The following is a 26579-nucleotide window of genomic DNA, read 5'->3' on the forward strand; positions in this document are numbered from 1 at the left end:
ACCAGCTTGAACACCACACTCAGTTTTAGTGTGCACAAATGTCAACATATACAGATGCAGAAATCCGAGTAGCTTAAAGGAAAAATATTAGTATCATTTGTAAAATCTCAGAGACGCACATGTTAACCAAAGCTTCATTATTCACCCACAAAAACTGGCTGTTCAGTGACTCGTTGACTGGGGTGCTGAGAGCATGGCAATTTTGACATTGTGTGGCATTGTTTCAGCTGAGAGTTTACATAAAAAGAAATACACAGGTTATTTAACAACTCAGATTACAACATGAGGAGTGTGTGCATGTGATTTTGAGCCCACGCATTTCAACTTCTGCCTGACAAAACTGGTGCCCCTGCACGGCTAAACTGTGTACAGTTCAAGCTCTCTTTACTGACTGTCTCCAACAGACTGCAACAAGATGATACGTTAACCACAGGACAGTGTTACCTGTCAGGGAATGATGCGTTATTTAACTGTCAACTCTTTGCAAAAGGTTTGCTTCTAAAATTAGGAAGCAACATGCACAAAGCTAAAAGACGTTTGCTCAGTCAAGAGCAAAGCATGTTCTCTAACATCATTCTAGTCTTGAGTGCTCATCACCTGCCTCCAGTTCAACTTCAGCTCCCCCTCCACGGCTTCTACATCACTCGGTGTAACCAGCAACAAGGCAAACAGCGGCAGCCCCTGGCACCCACGGATGGGGGACTGCCCTGTGCCGTGACACTGACACGGGTGGGGCCTCTACCCCAGAGGGCGGACGCTGGTGTCACAGTGATGGACATGAATAAAAACGCAGATAAAATACCTCTGAAGTTTTTTCTTGCCAAATCGCTGTTTCCCTGGGGCAGGATACACTAACTGAAGTCACAACAGCTCTGCCAATGCAACGGGACTTTCTCACAGACACCCTCACCCGCGGAGCATCGCCATTATCCCCCACCTGCCACTGCCGGCCTGCTGCGGGGCCCTTTGCTGAAACACGAACCGCTCCCGCCGGCGGATCCAAACCACAACATTCACGCGGCCGCCGAGGCCGCCGCCCCAGGCAGGGGGGGCTCCCGCACGCGGAGCCGCACCCGCGCCCTCGGCCCGGCCCCGCCACCGCCTCCCTCGCCCGCCCCGTCCTACCTGCCGTCGGCCTCGCTCCTCCCGCCGCGCCGCGCCGCTCCTGAGGGCTGGAGCCGCAGCCCCCGCGCGGCCCCGGGCGGAGGACGCGCGGCCCCGTTCCCGCCGCGGGCCGAGGCGGGAAGTGCCGCGAGCGTGGCCGCGTGAGGCGGCGGCGGGACCCGCCAGGCTGCGGCGCGCGCGGGCAGAGCGCGCTGGGCGCGCGCGGGGCCCTCACACCCTCCGGGCTTCCCGCCCTCGGGGCTTCCCGCCCCCGCTCCCGACTCTGTCAGCCACAGCTCACACGAAAGCTCGTTTTCAGGAGAAAACAAACCAAACGGAACCCCCCCCCGGCACAAGGTCTTCATTTTTCTGGAATATTGCACGTGCTCCCAGCCGTCACCTGGCGGAGAAATACAAGAAGCAGCACTCTAACAATGAACTAGAATAAATTATGTAAGGGAATGAGTCAAGGAAGAATTCAAGTTGCACTGGATCTTAAACCCCCCCATGTCCCGTACCATGACAGTAAAGACCATACATTCAAACACACGCCCAGGACGTTTAGGTTTCCTGGCTTGCTCCTAGGAAAGAAGATGGGTATTTTCTTAATGCAGAATTTAAGAAGCTTCTTGAGTAAGAGATCAGACTGAAAACAACGCACTATTTAAGTCCCCAAAACAGAACTTAACAGCAAACGGACTCGGTGCTAACTCTTCTGCTTAGACATAATGGTATTAAACAAATCAAAATAGTGAATTATGAATTACAAGGAGCCTCTAAAAGAAGTAATGGTGGCACTGGGGAGCATGTTGTAAGCATTACGAGTAAAACTGTAACCACCACTAACGGCCATAACAACTACTAATAAACTGAAACATAATGGTAAAATAACCCACTTAATTTGCTAAGTGCTAATCATTTAATTCAAAATGTATGCCTTTTGCACAGAATAGTGTCTGTACCTTTATTCCAAGCAGTGTTATACAGTTCCCTGGGAAGCACATACTAAAATCCCCCAAAGAAAAAGAAGAAACAATTTAATAAACCAATATGCATCCAAAATCTTTAAGTTCATTTATATTTGTTTTTTGTGTACAAGATCAAAGAAACAAAAAAAAACCAGAATCAAACTCTGGATACAACAGTTTGATCTGACTGCTTTTGATACATACAATCTGTTGCAAGGTACTCAAAAACAAATGCTCACACATGTCATATAACAAAATGAAAAAAGTAAATAAAAAAGTTAAAAGTACTAGCATATACATGGATGTAGTGTATTAGGAAACAACTTTATTTGAACACCCATATTTTTCTGTATTTAAAATAGACATATAAATCCTTCCCTTCCCCCAAACAACATTTGTTGTCAAAAAGTCAAACCCAATCCCTCCCCAAGTTACATTCTAACAGTATTACCAGAATACAAAGTGTAATTATCAACGTCTCATTACTTCTCTATCACCAAGACTTACGTATGCCGCCCTCAGTGATGGTCAACAGCGAAACTGTCCAGCTGGCACATTTACTGTATTTGTACTACACGCAGACAGTGTACATTTAGTAAAGTAAATGTTCAAAACCTGAAATAGTACAGTGAAATAATGTCAGCAATAAACTTAGCTTCATAAGAATTACACGTGCTTTGAGTACTTAAAAGTTCTGCCATGAGCCTGTTTAAAGCCAGAAACTTTTAAAAAAAGAGAACTTTAAAAAACATGTTTTGTTGTTGCTGCACTTCATCTGATACATCCTCTCCATTACAAAAATTAAAAGCTTATGGTGTAAAGCATCACTTTTAACTGTGATTTGGTTCATCACTGAGTAAAGATGTGACCTAAGATTTTGGCAGTTGTTTTACACTGGCAGTATTGTTTCATGTAGCACCCTCCTGTTCCAAATCTGCAGCTGGTTTATTATGGAAGTCATATGGAAACATGGTTTCTGATTTTTTTTACCTCTTTAAGGTCTTTCAACCAAGACATTTAACCACCTGGAACACCCATGAAAGAGGAATCGAGTTTGTAGCTTCACAATTCTGATAAAGATCTTATGTGACTTTAGGAGAAAACTGCATCAGTTCTCACGGTAGGAAGTATGGCCTTCGGTTGATGAAAACCAGCGCAGCCAGCACAGGTTAGCTAATTCACACCAGCTGAGAACCTGACCTGCTTGGAGTATCTTTTATTATGACAAAACTTGGATTTACAATAGTACAGACCTACGAGCAAATGAACAAACTGCATTTTCTAAACCTAGTCTAATGATGGGCGATCTCAACCGAACCACAGTAGAGCTCAGCTCTGCAGCGACTGTGCATCGCTCTAGCACCAATGGCTTTCAGTTTGTGAGGCCAGTCACGCTGTGCTGACGAGACAGCCTTACAAGTTGGCATCGCAACCAGATGCCAAAAAAATCTCTGGTTATTTTACCAACACCGGTCATGTCACTAAAGAACAAAGCCTTAGGACCATCTGGTTTTTATCTAGGCTGACAACCTGAAGAAAACCTTAAAAGAGACAGATTAATCATAATTACAGTAATATTGGTCAGCCCTCCTCGGTCCCGTTTGTTGAAAAGAAATTTCTGCTATCTCAACAGTTAGCACTAGCAAAAATGATTAAAAAAACCCACCAAATAACCCCTTCAAAAGAATAAAAGAAACACAATGCCCATTCAGTAATTAAATTCTGTGCAGACACAACTCTGCTGTCACATCCCATTTTCTATTAAAAAAAACCAAAAAACAAGAAAACAACATAAAAAGAGCTACTTTTCCCTCTGTAATAAAACTTAATGACTGCAGGTCTTTACTTTCCATATCTTTTTTCAAAATTTTGGTGTGTGTGCTTTTTATTTTCCATCTTCTGATATCATGTACACCCAGCAGTTCATCATCGACAAGGTAGTTTATTGCATCAAGTTCTTCTGTTACATTTTTTACTGGTAATTTGTTTCTGGGTATCCCTATCTGCAGCCACCCTTCCCGGCAGGGATCTACATCTGTTAGGTAACCATTTGCCTTCCAAACCTACTCCATATTCCCATCACTTCATCTCTGACCTTTTCACCTACCTTCACCCAACCAGAAGGAAAAAAGTCTTTAGCGATCAATGTTCTGGCTCATCGGTAAGATCTTGTTAGGTGTTATCAGACCCGGCAAACACACATTTACACTGGGTGCTACATCTCTTCCTCTCTGTACATAGCCTGGATTAAGCTTAGAGAAAAGTTTTAATGCCTTTCATAAAAAAGACATTTTTCAATATAAAAAGCTTAAATTCAAAATTATAAATAATATAATTTCAAAATATTTAAGAATTTTAGGACTTCATTTGCATTTCAGGGGAACTGCAAGCTTAATGTCCTTGATGCCTTCTCAGTCCCAAACCTCTGATAAAGAAGTATCTGTAGGATATACAATAGGCAGAAATACCCAGAACACGTCCTGTGTCCTGTACACCAATTACAATAAGTGAAAGACTTAAGAACTAAGCAACTTTACCAGACAAGTTGCAATACTGCTTCAGCATTGCCCTGATAAAGTTACCATATTTTTCATGTATACAACTACATGCATTTTGACATTGTCAGTTAAAACCATTACTGAAAACAGTATGAGCAAGTTTTTTCCCGCTACATATGACATTAACAAGTTGTGCCACACGTTTCAGACCCGATTTTAAAGGCATGTTTTTGCATTTAAGATTTTTGCCACAGATCTTATATATATAAAAGATTGATTGTTCATGTGTTAAGTTACAAAATTGTAGTGCTTCATATAATAAACATCAAAATCTAAGATCTTGTAAAAAATGCTTGTTTATAATACATTGCTTTGTTTTTAAAAGGCACCAGTCAGTACCAGTCTGGTTTATTTTGCAACAATATTGTAGTGTAAAAATGTTGCTAAACGATTCTGGTACTTTCAGATCGGAAGTGCTTATTTCCTGAAAACTATACAGTAATACACTGAAAAAAGAAACTGCAATAGTATTATTTGTGCCTTTACAAATATGTAACTAGCATTACTATGGCTGGTATGGATCAGATTTCATCTGTACTCCATACAGCACAGTTAGTTACTAAGAATGAAAAAAAGATTTTTGAAGCTTAAGTAAGGTGATTAAAAAAGCTTTTGATAGTATTGTCATAAACATAAAACTGCTCTCATGGCCTGATGCTGTGCATGTTTTTGAACCAGGTGACCTAGTAGTTACCTTTTGGGATTCATGAAGGGTTTGTGATGTTAACCAATACCTAGGAGACCAGTGAGGGACATGCACAACCACCACCCACTTTCTGGCCTTTAAAGTGAAACATTCCTGCCTGGTCTGAAAAGGCAAAGAAGTATACAGATGTGTAAAGTAGTTTGTTTTTTTTTAAAGAGGAAGAAATATATATGCATATATGTATTTATATATATATGTGTACTTTATATTTAAATTAGTGTTAATCAAATCCAGGCAGAGATTAAAAATGACCATAAAAATGATGTAACAAAAGTCATTAAGACAGGAAGGTGTATCTCTTGAGGATTTTCAGATATTCTACCTCTACCTCAAGAGGATAAAGAAATGTTGAATTGCATTGTAGGCCCAATCAGCACTGAGTGATCACAGCCAGGTAAGGAAGGGCTCATTTTTGTTGAGTACTGACTCCACATCGTTGAGAATAGGGATCAAGTCTTCTGACTCTAGAGTCCCAAGATCAACATTTGTTCCTGGAAGACAGTCGAGGAAATCAGGGAAACGTGTTTGTTGTGGATTTATGTTCATTGTTGGCTGTGCTATGGTTTCTCCTAGGAAAAGTAAAGAAGAACTTTTGAAATACCAAACTTTTCCTGTGGGTAATTTAAAACAACACAATTGATATAAAAATTAGACTCCCCCTTTCCCATAAGCACTTGTGAGCATTCGTATCCTCTACAAACGTTACCTCAAAACCACATTTGCTTGCAGAATGCATATTCTCTGAAGAGTTAATTTCATACCCTTGCTTTGCTCTCAAAAGCACAAAAGCCCCTTTCCAGCAGTGTTCAAAGTAATCAGCCTCTGACCCTCCACTTGGGAAGCACGATAGTTCAAAGCTCACTAGTCTGCAGGGAGCAATGCGATTGAGTGGTATGTAAACCTGCCCTCTGCACAAGGGGGAATGCTGTCCGTGGGGCATAACTGAAAGAAGTGTTTTACAGCAATTTAGCTCTGCAATATTATATTATTAATTTACGAAAAAAAGTGATATAACAAGCATGAAAATCTTTAACAGAGAAACCTTTCACTCTTTGCATCATCTACAACTTCTGATGACTTCAAAAGGAAGTTTACGTGAGGAAGTGCTGAGAATTTCACTGTCTGGAAAAAAACTTGTTGATTTCCTAGTAATTTATTTCAGTATTCTAAACACCATGAGAGCACTAATATAAAAATAAATACATACCAAAATCTAAACTAGCTAAATATATTCCATTTGAATGCAAATCCAACTTTGCCATTGTAAGAGACTTAAAATGAGACTGATTTCCCAGAGTAAGAAAACGCAGTCATTTGTACCAAGAATATAACCCCAGACCAGATTTTTACTCCTCCTACCTTGGACTATGGTATGAAAACACAAATCAAGGCTCACCTTTTACAACTTTTACTTATTTTGTTTAATATCAGTCTAAGGTAAAAGGGTAGAATCTGGACCTACATTAAAGCTGAGAACCTTCTAGGCACTAAGTACCTTTTAGGCGTTTTCCCCTCCAGTCTCAGTCTGTTCTCTTGCATAGGAAAGCAAGAGATTATTGTTCAGTTATGCAATTACAAAACATTGCTGATTATAACACAAAGTTATTAATATTATTATACTTTAAGCTAAATCAGAATATTCTACCTGTATCCATTTCATCTACGTTGCTGAGGAAATCTTCTGGCGTCGTTGGTATACTGTAGCATCCTAACCCCAAGCCACTGTCTGTACTCTGTTCCCTGGAATGGTATGGACCGCTATAAATTGAAACACGAAAACGGCTCAGTAAAGATGTTCTGTTAGACATAGTCCCGGATCATGGTGTTTGAAAAAAGATAGCACAGTAGGGTAGATGTTGAATACTGAGTCATTAAGCCTCATGCTCAACTGTTGGGCGCTAACGTGGTCGTGTTACACCAGCCCAAATATAAAGCAGCTGAAGTGAGGCCACTCTTAGATTTTGAAATACACACATATACATACAACCCTCTAGACAAAAACAGTTCTGATAGCCTAAAAAAAAAAAAGAGTTTATTTATATTTAGCTAACGTACCTGTTCTACCTAGAGTCTTCTATACCTACAGTACAACTAAAACTACCTCTTACCATTTGTTTGATTTTTCTAAGATTCCTTTGTGAAGTACAGACTGAAAGATTTCAGGTCAGCCACTCGGCTGTACCCCCCTTCACAGCAAGTACAAAAGAAGATGATGTAGGGAACTACTTTAGAGAGACAGCTTTAAAAGTGTAGAGAAGGCAACAGAACTAACTGCGTAATGAAGACGACAGAACTTGCCTGTTCAAGAAAGGATCGGATCCGTTACTTGTAATAGGCCTCATGTCTGGTGTCATGGCAGGTGTATTCACAGCTGTCTGAACCGGGGCCATGCTCTCTGGGTCCATGGGAAGTTGTCTGCACAGAGCAGCTTCCTGAAAAGACAAATAAATGTAAGGGAAGGGTTATTCCAACAGCTCCGGAGGACTGCAGTCGTGTAACAAGCGACCACGTAATATATACACATCTTATTTAGGAAAGTAATTCCAAACAACGTAACTGGTGACTGTTTACACTGGTGTGAAGACAGTCATAATGCAGACAGACAGTGTCTTTTGTACCCCCTGTGCTGGCCTAAAGCACTGCAGAACCCCCCCTCAGCTACCACCCCAGTGGGAAGCCAGCCCCACAGCTCACCATAAAGTACTTGACATGTTGGAAGAAAACCACTGCAACTAAGACTTTGACCCAATGATCTTTAGAATGAACCCTCTGCCAAATAATAAGCATCTGCCTAATGACCTCTATCTTGCACACTGTCTTTAGGGTGACAAACGAGCAATGAGAGCCAGAGGAAGTTTCTTTCAGAACTCTTCCTGAAAGACAAATCCTTCTAGTGTTATCTCTGTGAAACCACCATGACATCTAGTGGTACAGAGGCCTACGCAAAGGTTGGCTCCACTGGGATGTTCCCAACAAACATCCTAAGACCTTAAAATAATAAAACTGTATCTGTTCTTTACTTAGTCAACCTTATTATTATTTTTTTATGAAATAAGCAAAGGAAATATTTCATTTAAATCCTAGCAGAAAACTTTTCTCCACTGAACCAGTCATTCATTCTCTCAAGTACAGAAAAGATTAACACGTTTTTGAGGCTAGAATATGATGTTTTACTAGGTTTTCAATTGATCTCTTCATTGAGGAGGACCAGTCTAGTCTCTTCATTAATAATGTAACAATTATTCATTGGGAATTAACATATATTGGTGCCCGTTAATGCAATGTTCCCTTTATAATCAAATTCTCAATATATTCACTGATAAATAATAATTTGCATTAGATGGTGTAATTATTTAGTAAGTGTTAACAATAAATAGCCTGAAGATGCTTAATAGCTTATCTATGACAGCTTATGCATGTTGTTACATTTGCCAAGGGACAATTCTAATGGTGATGTTTCTATTTATAATTAAATCAGCTAGTCTGTGAAACTGTACAAACCTCAGAAAATGGGCAGACCGGCTTTTTTAACTGTCTGCCTGGAGATACTGAAAGTCTTTTTTAAAATATAAGAATAGCAACTGCAGCAACAGAAGCAAGGCTAATACCAGAAAGACAGCCAGAAAGACAGAAATAAAGAAAGAGAAAGGAAGACAGATGAAATGAGGCAGAATACACTTAGCTAGGATTTTTTTTTGTTACAAGTCCAATCCAGCAATAAAGTTCATGTTTTTGACACTTGGGCAGTGCATTTTCACATCCCACTGGACATTGTTCTGCACTAATAAAGACAAGATCAGAATAGGGCGGGGAAAGCCTCTCCTCTGGTTTGCCACCATGGAAAATACATGTTGTTATCATTCTGGTTGCTGTCATTTCTAAGAATCAAATGCTATCACTAAAACTAAAGTAACTGAGAACATCCTGTTCAAGACCCAAGTATTTGCCTCTCTCAGAACACCCCAAAGGGGATTTTCAAAATTAACAACAAACCAAAATAAATTAAAAAGCCCCACAGTACTCTGACATCACCAAGGCACGTCAAAAAGCTTCATCGGTGGTGATTTGCAAAAACCTTTAAAAGCTTCTAAGCATTTCAGTGAGTTGAGTTGTTCACTGCCTCTGAACACAATTCTGATGTAAATCCCTTTTCAGTTGTATGCCAGACAAATGTAGAAATTCACTGTCACGTTTCCTGGAACCCTCCTTGGCAGAACTGAACTGAGCTCCACGATCAGCTGCCAAACAGCCACTTCCAGCCGGGGGAGACGAGCAAGGGCATTTTTACAGTGAGTTTACACTGCAATTTTACACTGCAAGTCCTTTTCTGCCTGTCCTCGCGCTTAGGGTGGAAAGGGAGACATCCAGATACTGCCTGTGCCACCAATAAATCAGACCACGGGCCAGTCTGGGCAGCAGGAAGAGCACAGCAGGGCATTTTTCTGTTCAGGCCGTAGCATGTCAGTAAGGTTCTACTCTGCGAGGACAAAGAAGTGGTAAATCTTCCTCTGCATCCCTCTGCTCCTTCTACAGCCTCTCGAGCCCCTGTACCTTTCTGTGCACATATTTAAGGAACAGGGTCGGGGGATCAGAAAGGAACCTCTGAGAAGTGTTGTGGTTTTGTGACTGTTTGTACCCTTCCAAACGAGGTGCAAGATGGCACTAGAGCACACCAAGAAGCGCTGATACATCTTCCCTGTAGGACCCTTCCAGAGATCTCTTACTGACATCGCCTCTAACTACTTCCATTTCCAAGAAGCTCTTGAGCAGCAAGCAGACTCTCTCTTTTCCTTTGGCAAGCTGACAAAATCAAATCAGTAACAAAGAAAACTAACTCCTTCCACAACGACAAAACTGAGTAAGGAAACACTTAAACAGAAGCCGTCATGCTGGTTTTCTGAAACGCTGCCCTTCCTGCCTGTACTCAGCCTGCAGTTCTAGAGGCTCTACCAGCTACACGGAGGACAAAGAAGGAAACATTCCCTGCGCAGAGAGCTTCCAGAGCCGCGGATTCCTCCGGGCGGGCGTGCTGCTCCGCCGAGCAGCTGCAGCGGGAAGGGCTGCGGGGAGCCGGCAGCTGCTGCCCGGCTGAAAGGCGGCTCGTGACCCACCAGCAGAATTCCTCCAGCTCTCCGCACCTCCTCGCAGTTGCTAGCGGCAGTGTGCGCACTTACTCAGCATTTTTCCCTTAAGTAGGTTACACCAGGAAAGCAAAAGCAGCAGTGAAGGGTCAGGGCAGGAGTAACTGTACTTGAACACTGACGGCTCCAGAGGGACGTGTCACATTCCTCTCAGCTGCCAGGGTCCAGGAGCGCTCAGGTTACCGGGAGGAAGTTCACAAAGTTCTGTTAGGAAGGATGGATTCTGCATCCTGCTTTCCTTGGGTGGGAAATATGTTGTTCCCCAAGAGCTACAAGAGTTCTGAAACTTCAGTAAAGCACAGTGATACCGTCCTGCTTTACATAACGTGGAGCTCAAACAAACGCCGTAGGTGCAGGGTGGTACTGGGCACAGTAATTTGGAGGTTTGATTAAGCACGGCACAGCTGCTGCGTGTTGTGTGTGTATTAGTTTCAAAGTAAAACACAGTCAGCAGAGCAGGGAAACCAGCCCTTGTGCTAACGGCACAACTGTTTTGAAGCTTAATTTGCTCTTGTCCTGAAGCAAGAACAGAGCCAAAGAGAGTAAAAATAGCTAAACACGTTATTAGCACGATGACAATTATGACTAAGTTCATACCAGATATCCCCGCTCTCTTCCCACACCCATCTCTACTATGTTCTGAGCTCTTCATAGTAACGGAGCAGGCATGCACAAGACTTGAGAGCACTGCTCAGGTCAAAGCCACCACCCCGAACACAGTTCTGCACGCACAGGTAATGTACCGCAATGTAACTCCCAAATATTAAGCATAATGGAGACTGAACATGGCACAAGATGCTGGTGTCCATACAGTTCCCAGACTGACGGCTGAACCATTAAAGTCAAATTCAGCCCTGACAGAAGCAGGTAAAAAAAATTCAGAAACTTTAGTGGAATCTTCCCTGCCTTTCACCCCTGTTCAGCAAGAGCACTCAGCACTTGCTTACCTTTGAGCATGTACATATATTCACCAAAGACAATGGGAATAATCACATGCAAAGACAGGCAAGTGTTGCCATAAAAGGAGCTATAAAAACACATAATTTTAACGTTTTTTTTTTCCAAATGCAGCTAGATGGTGCTGTACAGTTTCAAAATGCATTAATGAGTTTTTGTTAATTACTTTTGTTAAGCGATTATATTTTTTAAGTTTTTATACATATATTTAGAGGAAGGAGGTAAAAGAGTAAAAAATATAAATGAAGCAAAGATATTGTTGTAAAGTGTTCTTATAAATATTCTCACTAATGCTTTTGTGATTCTACTTGTCAGACATCCATCTTCATTTTGTTACCACTCTCTCTTTTACAAAAGCCTACTATATGGTAGTAATGTACATTCATCCCACGTTTGGTCTTTCCGTCTGCACAAGATGAAGTTACTAAGGTTCCACTGGGGTAACTGGAGAGAAATTTGACTTACATATCGTTTGCACATGAGAAGAAAAGTACAATCATATTCTTGTTAAGAGTCTATATTAGTATAAAAACCCACATCAAACTGTATTTTCTGTATATGAAGGAAAAAAAAGCACTTTCAATACAATTCTAATAATCTTTAATTTTGTGAGTGATTGTAATAATGTCCATTATTGCTTTCTGAAAAGTGATGTTTTAGTAAAATGCAATTAAAAATGACTTGTTCTGAAATAAAAGCATGGAAAAAGAGCAACTCAAATTCTCAGTCATTAAAAACATTAAAGACCTTTTCTTCCATTAATTTTACTAAGATAGTATGTCTAAAAAAAAAAACCCCAAACCCAACTTATTTAGCAAAACCAACATTCAAAGGCTGCAGGGAGAAACCCAAAAAGCTGGCTGTTTTCATGGCTGCTGCCTCTAAAAGCTGACAAATCCTTTGTGAGCACATCTCCCTCCTGGTACATCTGCCGTCATCATCCAGATCTCTACTTCAGACCTAAAGGTTTTAACGGTGTATGTGTCCCTTTCTTTGCTACCCACAGACTCTTCCAGAGGCCACTGAGATGCTCCAGTCTGTTTTCATCACTGATGTGTGTTCTCTCATTCTTCTCCAGCCTTGGAAGAAGTGCATCACTCCTCACATACTTGCAGCCAGTCAATCTACAACATACACTCTGCTGCTCCTCCTCAGAAGGCATCTATCTACGTGTGAGAATTTTTCGTAGGCTTCTTTTTGCATTTTACACAAGTCACTAACATTTCAAAACATTATAGGAACTTATGATTCTCTAATCAGAAAGTTCAGCCAGTTGGCGTCATTACCCCAGTAACAAACATGCTTCTACCTGCTGCAAAGAAGTGTCATACTGTATTTCTAAGTACAGTATAAACAAATGTTACCCTAAAACAACCATGAATTATGGTACAATCCCAAAAGGCAAAAACACTGAAGGCATGAAATAATAATTCCACAAAATTATTGTTTCCACAGTGGATGGAAGTAAGGATGGGTAACCTGGGAAGAACACAGAGACATTGTCCAAGCATGCAGGGATGAGGTTAGGCAAGCTAAAGCCCAGCTGGAATTGAATCTGGCCAGGGGAGTCAAAGACAACAAGAAGGGCTTCTGTAAGCACCCAGGTGACAACAGAAGGCCAGGGAAAATGTGGACCCACTGCTTTTTCTATGAGGAAAGGCTGAGAGAGCTGGGACTGCTCAGGCTGCAGAGGAGAAGGCTCAGGGATCTCATCAATGTATGTCAGTACCTGCAGGGAGGGCGCAAAGAGGAAGGAGCCAGGCTCTTTCCAGTGGTGCCCAGTGACAGGACCAGAGGCCATGGGCACAAACTGACACCCAGGAGGTTCCCTCTGAACATCAGGGAACACTTTTTCACTGTGAGGGTGACCAAGCACTGGCACAGGTTGCCCAGGGAGGTGGTGGAGTCTCCATCCTTGGAGGTATTCAGAAGCCATCTGGACATGGTCCTGGGCAACCAGCTCTGGGTGACCCTGCTTGAAGAGGGGCGTTAGACCAGACCACCTCCAGAGGACCCTGCCAACCTCAACCAGTTTGGATTCTGTGATTTTGTGAAAGTTACCGTTTTTAAAGGTACTTAGAACTGTAACTGCAGCATTTACAAGGCCACCAATAATGGTGTTACTCTTGATAAAATGTACTTCTTTCACTCTGTTCCTGAGAGAAACAGGTTATTTATTTTCCCTAAGGAAGCTGATTAATACGCCATGCAAAACACATCACCACCAGTGGAGTTGCCTGTAGCAGAAGAAACACAATTGCTAAAACTATTTATTTCCTTAAGGCAGTGTAAAGGAAGTTATGTGTCTATTTTGTACAATATGAGTCATTATACAGAGCTGAAACCAAAGAAATAGAACAATAAAGAAAACATCCACAAAGAACCATCTCTGGAAAGCCTGCAAATCAGAGGTATTCATGTAAGACGTGAACGTGATTTTATGGTAATTCACAGGCAAAGGGTGCAAGTGATATAGCTGGGATCAGAGTCAAGAACAACTCCGTATGTTCTGCCTTTATCTTCAGCGAAGCACGAACATGGTCTACTATGCAAACCAAGTTAAACTGAGAATTAATCAGTGATAGTCGCTCTATATTTATAAACAGTCACAGAACAGAGTTTGGTCCTTACACTACTATTATAGCTGGAGAGAAAGTCATCACGTCTGTAACTCCTGACAGATGGCCATTTTGTGCTCTGTTCAATGACAGTTTAGAGAAAAAAATGAAATGCTGTATTTATATTAGCTTCTTGGTTACCCTTACCTAAAACAATGGTTAATCTTGACGTAAAGTAACAGAGCTACTAATTGTACCTGGTCAAAATTTGGATGCATTGAACTAAAGGCTCTTGAACAAAACAAGAGAGTATCCTTGGCGTTACCTGTCGCAGTAACTCCTCCTGACGCATCCTAATTCGCTCCCTCTCCATCTGGATTCTCTGGAGCCTCAACTTCTGCTGCTGCTGTTGCTGCGTGGTCAGTGCACTGGGCAAGTTCAAGAGCCCTGGCTGCGGGGTCTGCGGGGGACGACTCTGCTGCGACAGGGCCGTGCTGGGCGTTATGTGGTGCTGGTGATTCAGGACTGTGGGAAAGAAAATGAAGCGTGGCTCGTTAAGTAGAATCGTACTTCCCACTAACAGAAGGCCTAGGACACATGTTGCTCATTTGCAGTGTAGAGTTATTAGAATTACTGTATTTCAAATGACTGAGATAACTACTCCATCTGGCAAGATCTGGTACTAGTAACTGCTTAATAAATGATTTTTAATATTTCATATGTGTATAAAACAAGAATACTTATAATACAGCCAGCAAGTATTTATATTCTTCCTGGTACGTTCAAATATTTACCTAATGATACGTAGCAAAGTTAGAAATGACTCGTTAATTCCTCACCTTTGGTAGGATATTCAAACGGTTCGTCTGGGGAATAACTCCATAGATCACATGCGAGAAACAGGACCTTTTGTAAGCAAACCTGATTTATACCCCTGTAAACCAGCTAAACCCTTTCACCTGCAGAGAGAAGGCCGCTGCTCAGGCAGTTCATGTTGCTTAGACTGTTAACGTTACTTCAATCAACATAATTTTTTCTGGTCAAATTCAGAAACTACAAATCAGAGCAGAATTCTCTGCTGGATGCGCATCAGAGAACTGTTATGAAATAAATGGCAAGCCTTTGTGTAGCTCCACAGTCACTCTGGTAATCGTGACACAAAGCTAAAGCAATCGTCTGGCACCTTTGACAGCAGGTACCACTTGGCCATGGGAACAGAACCACCCCTTCCCTCCAGAAATGCTTCCGTCTCAGTAATGGGCTTGGAAAAAACCAGTAGGAAAATGAGACAGAGAGGGGAAGCCGCACAGCCTCTGCTGGTACCTCCTTCTCATTTCTGAGTAACCCCACCAGCTCCCAGCAGTGCAACCTCACACCTTCCGCGAACTGCGGGGTGAACAGTTCCTTCTGCCCCCGCCACCTTCACATTTCCAGTAACACTCATACAGTACCTAAAGCCAGTCTGGATTACAAGTGGTAGCCAGGTACTGCTTTAAAATTAATTGACATTTTTGCAAGGACTCTTTCACTAATGGCGCAGTAGCATAATTAGCAAAGCTCTTATCTTTTAAGAGGAACATCCCAGATACTAAAATTCTCTCTAGAAGAGACACGGTATTTTTCTGTCCAAAGGACTAAGATTTGTATCTTCCTTTTCATCTTTCACTCACTGCTCTTAGCATTTGAGAACTGAAATCTCAGCTCAGTTCTGTGCTTCTCAGACCTGAACACGTCTACGCCGTGTACACATCTGACCTTGAAGGACACAGTACAGCAAGCACTGTTCCAAGCGTGCCTTGAAAGAAACGGGCTGATGATTTTACAGCCTGAATCAAATACACGACACCCGCACAAGGCAAAATGCTGAACTAGACTCACTCTGACAGTTCCAAGTTAAAAACTTTTTTGAAGGGTTGACTTTATGCTAGCCAGCTTTCTGCTAAATCAGGTACTGCCTTGTCTTTCTGCAGCTGGAGTAAGGCAGGCACGCAGGCACTAGGCCAGCGTAAACCTCGCCCTGCTTCGTTTGACAGAAGTATTTACATGTGCTCACATTAGATGTGAATCGAATTTTTCCTTCTGGGTGATCCAGCATCACGCAGGTCCAGCACGTAAAGACTACGGAACCTTCTGAGAGTGCAGCTCATTGATATTTTAGCTGCAGTGGCAAACCCAGCTCAAGAAATACCCCAAGTTACAAGCAGCCCTGCAGTGCCATACCCTTCTCACAGATTCAGGTTACATGTGGCCCACAAACAGCTGCATCCACACAGATGACATCACGCTTCCACACGAAACCAGAGCGCTCTTCCACACCCAGCTGCCTGCTCCTGCCCACACGCCTCCCCTTTACTGAGCTGGCAAAAGCATTTTTGTGGCCACATAGTGAACTAAAAATTACACTGCATCTCCTACAAGTCAGGTATGCCCTAAGTATGTGACCATATTTCTAAGAAACGACAAAAATCCATTCTACTTCCAGAAGAAGTTATTTACATCATCCGGGTTTGATAAAGCTACAGCTACGGCCAAGTTTTACACGTTTCAGTGCAGGAGATGCACAGAAGGCAAAGGAGTCGGTAGGAGCCATCCTCAGGCAGTCCCACCGCCTGCAGTAGTTGGCTCTGCTCCTCTTTCAGTCAGGGCCTTTCTCCTCAGAGGTTTGTAGATCTAAATCTCTGGACACAGGTCCGCACAAAAATCGATTTCTTCAGAACTACTACTAATTGGAGTGGCTTTTGAAGAACTATTGATTTGGGTCACAGAGACAAAGGTACTGAAGGTCACTGGAACCCACTGACACCATATTTTTCTCCAGCATACGCTGCCTCAAGGAGAAATGGGATTCAGGTCACTGTCTGTTCAGGTTGAATCCCAGACACCTACTTTCACAGCAGCCCAAACTGGACAGCCTCAGAAACCTTAAGTATGGAGGAGTCACGTATCTGTGCTTTCAAACAAGTACAGACAGTTTTGTCAAGGCATCTGGATAGAGTGTGTTTATCACAAAGTCTAACTTAAAATGGAGCATTAAATTGATATGGTGATAAAATCTATTTTAATATCATTCAAAACCAGTTTACAAATACACAGATGCTAAGGCCAAGGTTTTGATCCCACCAACTGCATAACAGCATAATTTCACTTGAATTATTCTTGAATGCAATCACGATAATGTCCCAGAAGCAAATTTAGGAGATAAGCGGTCTATTTCTGTGAAGTCAAATCACACGTGCATGCACACATATAATTCACATTAAGTTAATCTAACCTAGCTCAAAAAAAAAATTAACTGGAAATAAAACCAGTATAAAACACAAGACACTTAGGTGATTCTTTTTTTATATCTATTACAGAAAACAAAACGAAACAAAAAACTGAGGCATTCTGCAGCGCTTCCCACAACAACTGCTGCATTCAGCTGCTCTAAAAATACATCCTAAGGGTCAAAATGCTACATGTACAGTAATAAACCAGCTGACTCTGGGAACTAGCTGAAGAGTAATTAAATCATGGCAGATTTGCAAGTACTCTTTTGCATTGGTTCCCCTGAAAGGCACCGAAATTGTTATGAGCGTGTTACGTTGTAGGGCTTTTGTACACCAGCAGCTCACACAGAAATTCTTGGGCTTCAGGCTGTGTGTGAACACGCCCACGTGTGTGCTTGCCTGCGAGCGGGGCATCACACGAAGCACCACGTTTTCCAGGACAGGAGAGGGGTGCAGAGCAGACTCCGGAGGAGGCAGAGTACAAGAAGAACGTTGGAAGAGCCACTGCCCGGGGAAGAGGACAGCGGCTGCAGCTGTGCTGGACGGTGCTCCGCACACAGACTCAGCGACGTAAAGATCCCAGTCATTTTCGTGAAAAAGTCTGCCCTTGCACAAGCAAGTTCAGTATTTCTGATACTAAGCAACCCAAAGACACTGTACGGGCTCCTGATTTACCCGAGATGAAAAGATCTTCCTGTTTATGGTGCTAAGAAAAGCATCCAGCATTGAGATCCCCCAGATAAGCCAGGAGTGAAATACAGTGAATTTTCAGAGTATTAACTCCACGGTTTGTTCAGAGTGCAGATTAGTTCTATTACTTACACCGATCAATACCAGCTGCGTGGAGCAGGTGCGGACAAGTCCTGTGCTACCCGCAGGGCCAGTCCGGGTCCAGGGGCAGCTTTATTACCTGCAGGTGGTGCAAAGCCCACACTAATAAATCCTCCTGGACCTTGCGGAAAGCGCAGGCACATCTAAACCGTGTGACGCCTTCAGAGCCTGGTGTTCTGAGAGCACAGCACAGAGATGCCCATGTGCCATCCAACGAGGCTTCTCCAGAGGCACCCAGAGGTCACCTGAGCCTCTTTATTTAAATTAATTTAATTTAAATTTATTAATTTAAATTATTAATTTAAATTAATACTGATATTCTAGTGAATTAGGTTTTCTGACGTCGTGGGAGACCCTTCTGTTGTTGACTTTGCTGGATATATACTAAGCAAGGATTATTTCGTGGGCAAGAGACTCTGTGAGTTGCAGATGTCAAAACACGCAAGTGTAAATTGTTTCTGACATATGCGATGAATGGATTGCACCAACTTCTTTTATTTTAGTGTCAGAAGTGTCTGGATGCAACTGTGGATCTTTTTCTCTACTCTGTTTATAGGCAGCCCAGAGCCTAACTCAAATGAACTGGCCAGCGTCAGGTGTCACGCAACACAGTCTGATGAAAACCAAATGTCTATAGAGGTTAAAAAAAAACCAATGAACCCAGCCACATTACAGTTTTACTTAGTCACGACAGTGTGAAGAAAAAAAGACTAGGCTCCCCTCCTTTTCTCTCTCTGCTTCTGCCAACAAAGGACTGCTTGTTTCACTTATTTCCCAGAAACAGCATTAGCCTTCCAACAAGGTCAGCAAAAAATGCTGCTTTTCAGTTCTGGTGCATTTCGTTCCAAAAATCTGTAAAGTATTAAAGCAAAAAGTTGTACTATCCCAGTGCACAGAGACTCCTTTATTCAGATCTCTGGGCTGAAAATAGCTGTACTGAAATTTCTCAACAGTTTCAACTGTTAAATTCTGTGATATTCACATTTAACTGATCTTTCCTGTCTTCAATGATTCAAGCTTAAAGAAACCCAAACAACCAACCTGCAGGTGCAGCATACAAGGGCATGGAGTGATAGGGCGAGCAGTAACGGTTTTAAACTGCAAGAGGGGAGATTTAGATTAGATATTAGGTAGAAATTCTTTGCTGTGAGGGTGGTGAGACCCTGGCCCAGGTTGCCCAGAGAAGCTGTGGCTGCCCCCTCCCTGGCAGTGTTCAAGGCCAGGTTGGATGGGGCTGGGAGCAACCTGGTCTGGTGGAAGGTGTCCCTGCCCGTGGCAGGGGGGTGGAACTGGATGGGCTTTAAGGTCCCTTCCAACCCAAACCAGTCTGTGATTCTATGGTTTGGCAGGAAGTTATTTAAAAGATTACAGATTTACTCTGTAAGCACTTTTAACGGTAAATCAGTAACAACAAATAACAGTGGGTCTGTCTGACTGGAGAGACAGCTTTAATGCTAATGACCATTATTATTTAAAATATTTATGAAATTATTTTTACTTTCGTTTAATGCAATCTTCAGCTTTTGTATTTCATTCACTTTGAAACTATAAAAATGTCACTCCCCTCTTGCACTGGCAAATGTTTGGCTTACTAACCTTGAAGGGAAATGCTTACACCAACAGGAACTTCTTTGTGTTAAAATTAAAAATTACCAGATTTTGAAACAATACCAACATCTCTTGAACACATCAACCTTTAACATTTCAGATTTACTAGATAGTCGCTGGTTTAAGGGTGTGTGACCTTTGGGATATCTGGATTTAACTTACCCGATACTGAAGTTAATTCCTATTAGTCTCTGGAACTATTAGCCACTGTCCCTAAAACACAAATAAATTACTCATTTGAAATCTGCCTGATAAATTACTTCTCCGAGGTTTTAATTGCAAGTAACAAAAACCCCCTTTTCTTTTCCAGAGCTGTGTCATAAAACTCTCATTCCCACAGAATCAAGTCCTCTACAATGCTTTCGGCACTCCTGTAAGTATTATTTCATTAACCAGAAGCAGGTGCCAAAATTATTCACACAGACCACAACTGAACTGTGTCCGCTTCTGTCAGGATATCCAGTAATGACAAGTGACCTGGAACAGGAAGCCTTTCCACTGCGCAGGTGGTGTGAGGGTATGGGCCACACTGAGGGAAAAACAGTTCCTCTCGATGTTACATATTTGTAGCCAAACTCCTAGCCAATGCAAGCCAAGCCTTGCAAAATCTAGACCATTCCATGGATGTCAGTTATCACCAAAATACACACCACCTGTTTTCAAGCACTTGGGGAGTTTCTGTGCTCTTATCTCCAGAGGCTCCCTTTGACGCGGTAACCAAAACTGTATTTCATCATCCTCAAACAATAGTAGCTACACCTCTGTTATCATGGCAGGATATGGAAACTTCGGTTCATGTGTTTATTGCTCTTAGACAGGATTACTGCATTGTTTTATTGGTTGGATTTCCTGACTGACTAAAAACAATGAAAGCAGAGGCCAAGTGCCATAACCCCCAGTTGTACCCACACCAAATCACTGTTAGCGATACAGCTGAAAGCTAAACTTTTTAGTTCATAGATGAATTTCTGTAACACAAACAGCTGTCAGTGTAAGAAGCTCTCCACATTAAATTCTATTGTGTAATACACAACGTCTTTCACCTCAGAGAACCAGGCTATTTAACGGTTAAAACTATCCTGCTTATGTCACTTGGGCCATGCCTGGTGGTGGATCTTGGCAGAGTAAGCTTCTTAGGTACAGGCTTTCTTTCCTTCAGAGGAAAAAAAAAATTAAAGTCAAATAGTTCTTCATCTGGAGTCTGACACAGTAAGTTAATATGGTTGAACTCTCAGGATCAATGCACACACTGACCCTAAACACATTAACATTGGGCTTTCCACTGTTTCATGCCTGAACCGCTTGATCTACAAAAGGGAGATAAATATTACCAGCTTCTACCACGGACGTGCCACGTTGTTTTATTTTCCCTACACGCTATACTTACATATGATCTGATCGGGTGAAAGTGCAGGTATCAAGTACAACCAAAAGCACGTGTACCACCTCTGCTAGAAACTGTTCTCTACTCTTAAGTGTGTACTACACATTCTGAAACTCCACGACATAGCATTGATAATACAACACCCGTTTTCTTTATGGTGCCAGCCTCCTACCTGATGAAAGCATGACAACTGCACCAGGACCCTCCAGTCTGCCACAAGGTTTCCAGGTGTGATTGCACAAAGCCCTGAGCACCTGGTCTGGTCTCACAGCTGACTCTGCTTTGAGCAGGAGTCAGCTCGTGTACAACTGACATGTCCCTGAGAGCCAGCTCATGTACGACTGTAGCTTTTCAAAGCCTTCCCGCCCATCAATCCCATCTCTGTGCAAAGTCTCACGAGTCACACAAGTTCTCTTGTGTACCAGAAGTGGAAAATGAAAAGTGGCAAAACCAGGTGTGTGTTTCTGTTATTGCTGATGCTGGACAGTCCATCGTGAAGAGGCACAGACGACAGCGGCAGCCAGGCACTAGGGAGCATCAGGGACATCAGCCTGGCCAGACTTTGGTGAGCTTCGTTAGACCAACCACACATTTTAACCACAGTTTCTAGTTAGATAAGTAGAAAGCCCCTATCCATGCCCAAATAAACTCAAAGGCATTTTACAGAGCGGCAGAGTGCCCAAAACTCTCAAACCACCAAACTCTGGGCATTACTTAACACACAGCTTAGTCACTCACGCAGGACCTGCAGTAACCGTGCCTTGCAGTCTGCAGCTGGTATCTGCTGTAAGGGCTGAATTCTGCAACCGACCGTACCATGATGTGTGCCACTTTGCCCAGAAGGTCCTCTGAGGGTTTTTGCAGATAGTGTCTGTTCTTTTCGTATGACCTTTTTAAGGAATTTGCGCATATAAATTCAAGCTAATTTATACAGAAAACAATTATTATCAGACTGTTCATTATTTTATGTCAAAATAAGTTGAAAAACATTTAAATGAAGACCAGATTGTGCTCACCAATTGGATGAAGAGTACAATCACAAAAGAAATCTCTTTAAAACAGTCTGAAGGAAGCAGGATGAAATTAACAATGGGTTTGAGTGTTGCATAATGTAGACTAGAGAGAGACTACAAACCAAGCAGCATTTAATTAAAAATTCTTGCAAAAGAAACTTTTATAAGGATCTAATTTTCCCCCCTAAATCTTGCTACACACAGCCTAAAACCATCCTCCACAATCTTCTTGCACCAGTGACTGCCATTAAGGCAGAACAGCTTCGCTAGCTTGGGCTTAGGCACTTCCAGAGAACAATTTGGTCATTTAAGTCAGGCAGTAGTCTGACCATTAGCTCAGGTGCACTGCAGCTGCTCTCTCCTTCCTTGCACTCGCAGGAAGTCCATGGAGCTTGGTCTCCTAATTCAGGGACCTATGTTAGATGCCTAAAATAAGGGTGTACAAATACCCCTTCTTCCATACACAGTCTTTGATTCTACCACAATAATGGAGTTGACTGGCAACAGATGATACTTCATCAATCAGCTGAAAAAGACTATGCTTCAGAATGGGCAGAAAACGAATACGTGTGCAGATTCAGCACCAAAGTAAATGGGATTTATGAAGTACTTATGAAGACGCAAGAAATACAGTGTTTCTGGTTGTCTTCAGTCAGAGGCTGATCATTTTCCCTGCTGCACTCCAACAACAAAATGTATAGTTAGAAGATTCCTGTTAATGTTGTCCTTTCCTTAGTATATCCATCTACAAACTGCCTTAGAAGAACAACAAAGGTAAAATATTTAGAAAAAGCAGACTGAACAAGTCTGAACATCTGCTAACCTGCAACAATATGCTTCCAATCTCTGGGACAAATTTCCCTTTTTATTCATCAAACTGCACTGAATTTAGTGGTGGTGTGTAAATGAGCATAGAAACCTGACTAGCATCTATTAGTGTTCTATAAATTTAACTAGATGCATCAAAGGAAGAAATACCTTCAGATGCCCGTTATATAACATTTAAAAAGCGATGCTTCAACTGTGAGAAAACCAACACTGCTGAAGTTATAAGAAAACCAGTATGTGTAGCTCATAAATAGACAACACAAAACCACAGTAAGAAAAAAGGCAGAAAAATACAGCAGATTTTTTAAGGTACGTCTACTAATTTCCATCAGCTTTCACTGTGTGTTTCTCTATGTCTCACGCACAGGCATACTATGATTTGGTATCACTCAGTCACACTCTGTGCTCTTGACAGAACGTTTACAAGTGCCTTTGTACGCTTCCAAGCAAATATTGCTGAAAGGAGTTTATACCCCAAAGCAACACGCTGTACAGAACAGACCATATTTTCCATCTCTTCGTAAGAAGCACAGCAAGGAAAACACATGTGTTAGTAATTGGAAGTGCAGACCAGTATGCAGACCTGGAATACTTAAATCCTTTTCTTTTAAGTGGCACATCTTCAAAAGAAAAACTTCTTTTAATTCCTACAGTACCAAAAAACGCTAAGGCAAAAGACAGATGCATAGACTCCATTTGCTAAAAAGCTACAAAATTATGGCCAGAAGAGTGGCTTAACTCGGTATCCAGTTTCCATTTCTCCTCTGATGTCTGCAAGATGTTGGCACAATCACTTCTGGCTCAGAGGTCTGACTGCCAGACCAACAAATTGCTCACTTCAATGTCTGAGCAGACCCGAGAAAGCAGCAGGTTTAGCAGTAACACTGTTAGCATCACAAAAGAGCAAAAAGGCCCTTCCCTTCTGGCTAATTTCAAAATAGAGACATTCTACTTGAGTACTGGGAACTGCACTCACATGTATTTTACTGTCCCATGAAGTATTCAGAGGCTACTGTATTCTGTTCAGACTTGCAATCTTGTAATTTCTGTGTGTGTGTATATATATGTACATATATGCACACATAGAGTTTCTAGATTAAATATTTTAAAATATATTTTTAAGTAAAAGTGTCACACTTGGTGTGTTCAAACAGGTGGACTGGAAAATCAGGGGCTGTGATGCTGAATTTAGTACTATGGTGCTGGAAGTGCTGCTCAGCTGTGCAAACAGATTTGCTTGCTCCCAAAGTGTCACAGCACGCCTTCCGAAAGCCACCAGAATGACAAAAAGTTCACCAAAACGTGTTCACAAAATATTTTCTCGATCAAATAAATATGGACACTGTGGAAATTTTTACATACTACTTCTAGTGGGCTAATGTTTAGGAAATTCAATCACAGATCTGAGCCACGATGCCAAGCACTGTAAAAATACCTACCAAAAAGTGGGACCTCATCTATCAATGTGAAGAGGGAAATACAGTCTGTATCTGATGTGACAGATTTTGAAGTCTGTGGAAATGCCACTGTTGGGCACCTGAAGTCCCTTCAAGAACACACTCTTAATTAGGCGCATGCTTTTATTTCTAACCCTTTCCATCTTAAGAAAGACCCTCCTCTAAAATTCAGTATACAAGTATTTCAGTACAGGATTTGCTTTGATTCGCTTTCACTGACAAACCGGAGGAAAAGGCTTGCTGTGCACAGTCCTGATTCATGGTATCCCCCGTGTTTTTTAATTAGAGAGAAAGTAACAGATGTCAACACACGCTGAGGAGTTGGTATGAACAAAAAACCCCACTGTCCTATTCTTACCTCTTGGCCATTTCAGAACTGCTATAAACAGACTGACCCGAACGCAGCTGTGGCTTGGATAACACACGCAGAGCAATTGTTGGTACGACACGCTGCAGCACACCCTAAACCTTTCGGATTTTACTCAGGTTTCTTCTTCAGATATCCACTCTGATGATATGATGTGCTACTGTCCCCTAAATCACATAACATAACCAGCACCTTTTACTGAGTGTATTCAAGCAGGACAGTTGTTGAGAGAAAGGCAGAAGAAAGAACGAAGTTAGTTACCTCAGGGGACAGCAGAGATGTTTATTACAAATTTAAGACTAAAGTAAATATGTATATTTCATTATTGCTATTGGTGACTGTGCCAGCCAAATGTTTACCATTTTCTTGGTACGTGAAGAGACAGCCCTGATGAACCACAGTGCAAATGAATAATCATGAAATCATGAGACCAACTTACCGAAATTAACCTGAAAAGAATCTGATCTGTGTTTTTAAGACTACCTATTTGACATAGTTTTGTCATCTTGAGCCTGTAAGCTGACCTATCCGCTCCTCGTTTTCTTGAGTGGTAGAAAAGCTAAAGCTGCAGAAGTGAAATATTAGGGATTATTTGTAATTCTTAATTATACATGAAAGTGTTTTACATCTTGTCTTTAAAATTTTCAGCATTTTCACAGCTTTATTTTCACTAATGCTCATATCTGGCAAAATCAGAGGAATGTAAGTTGATGCTTAAATTTAAGCTTGAGGTGCTATCAGGAACAGCAATGAAACCACACCATTTATAGGAAGTCTTTAGGTAATTCATACAGCAAAACAGACCTTTTAGTATTTTTCTATGTTAAATACTACGTCAAAAATTTGTCAGAGAGGCTCTAAAATAAAATGCATCAGATGTTAGAACTTCACCTCAAACAGTACGAATTCACTTGCTGCCAGCTCTACAGAGGGAGAGATAAGAAAAGGAAGTGGAGAACATACTGTTAGGCCTGACAGCAGAAACAGAGCTACTCTTCTTGAAGCAAACATGACTTTGGTAAACAGATTAGTAAAAGGTGGCTCTCCTCTCTTGTATTTTTGCCACAGAGATGATATCTGGTACTCACCGAGATTTGGCTGAGACACTGCCATAGACCTCTGTGGTATTGGTGTGGAAGTAGCTGCAGGATGGTGGCTCATGTGATTCAGCGGCTGGTTCATAGTTTTTCGAGGATCTTGCCATGTTGTAATTTTTTCTATGTGACTGAGAAAGAAAAGATAAAACACAAGCTTAACACAAAATACCCGAGTATATTCTATACATGGTCAGGCATAACACCATCAAAGTCCTATTTGCTTTCCTTATCCCATGTTTTTCTACACTTCCGATCTCACCCTAACCCACCCGAAATTATCCATCATCTTGTCATTTGTTTTTTCTTCTGATCTTCTGCCCCGTCATTCTAACTTTTTATGCACTACTGTTGAATAATTACTTTTACTTGAACAACTGGTGAATTCTATTACGATACTGAAAATCTGTGTCCTAATAGATTATTTAATTATTTAATTTTCCAGAAGTCGTTTACTCTCGTCCTACCAGGCTGAGGACTCTAGGTCTGTCTATATGGGAGACCAGGAGGCTGAGGGGCGACCTCATGGCTCTCTGCAGCTCCCTGAGGAGGGGACGTCGAGAGGCAGGTGCTGATCTCCTCCCTGCGATCCAGGGACAGGACGCGTGGGAACGGTTCAAAGCTGCACCAGGGGAGGTTCAGACTGGACATGAGGAAGCACTTCTTCACTGAGAGGGTGGTCAAACACTGGGACAGGCTTCCTAGAGGGGTGGTCGATGCCCCATGGCTGTCAGTG

General features: G+C 41.9%; 1 protein-coding gene across 1 annotated transcript in view; it reads right to left on the reverse strand.

Moving 5' to 3' along the window:
- Positions 1 to 2155: 2155 nt before the first annotated feature.
- The window catches only part of WWTR1 (WW domain containing transcription regulator 1), a 54507-nt gene continuing 30083 nt past the window's right edge, over positions 2156 to 26579 (reverse strand). Inside the window, exons 2-6 of the mRNA XM_068406790.1 lie at positions 25838 to 25974; positions 14318 to 14517; positions 7635 to 7768; positions 6982 to 7094; positions 2156 to 5905 (exon numbers count right to left, since the gene is read on the reverse strand). Coding sequence (XP_068262891.1) covers positions 5721 to 5905; positions 6982 to 7094; positions 7635 to 7768; positions 14318 to 14517; positions 25838 to 25974 — 769 coding nt within the window. The 3' untranslated portion in view covers positions 2156 to 5720. The remainder of the gene's footprint in view (positions 5906 to 6981; positions 7095 to 7634; positions 7769 to 14317; positions 14518 to 25837; positions 25975 to 26579) is intronic.

Source organism: Nyctibius grandis, chromosome 8 (assembly GCF_013368605.1).
Source record: "Nyctibius grandis isolate bNycGra1 chromosome 8, bNycGra1.pri, whole genome shotgun sequence".
Classification (NCBI taxonomy): domain Eukaryota; kingdom Metazoa; phylum Chordata; class Aves; order Nyctibiiformes; family Nyctibiidae; genus Nyctibius; species Nyctibius grandis.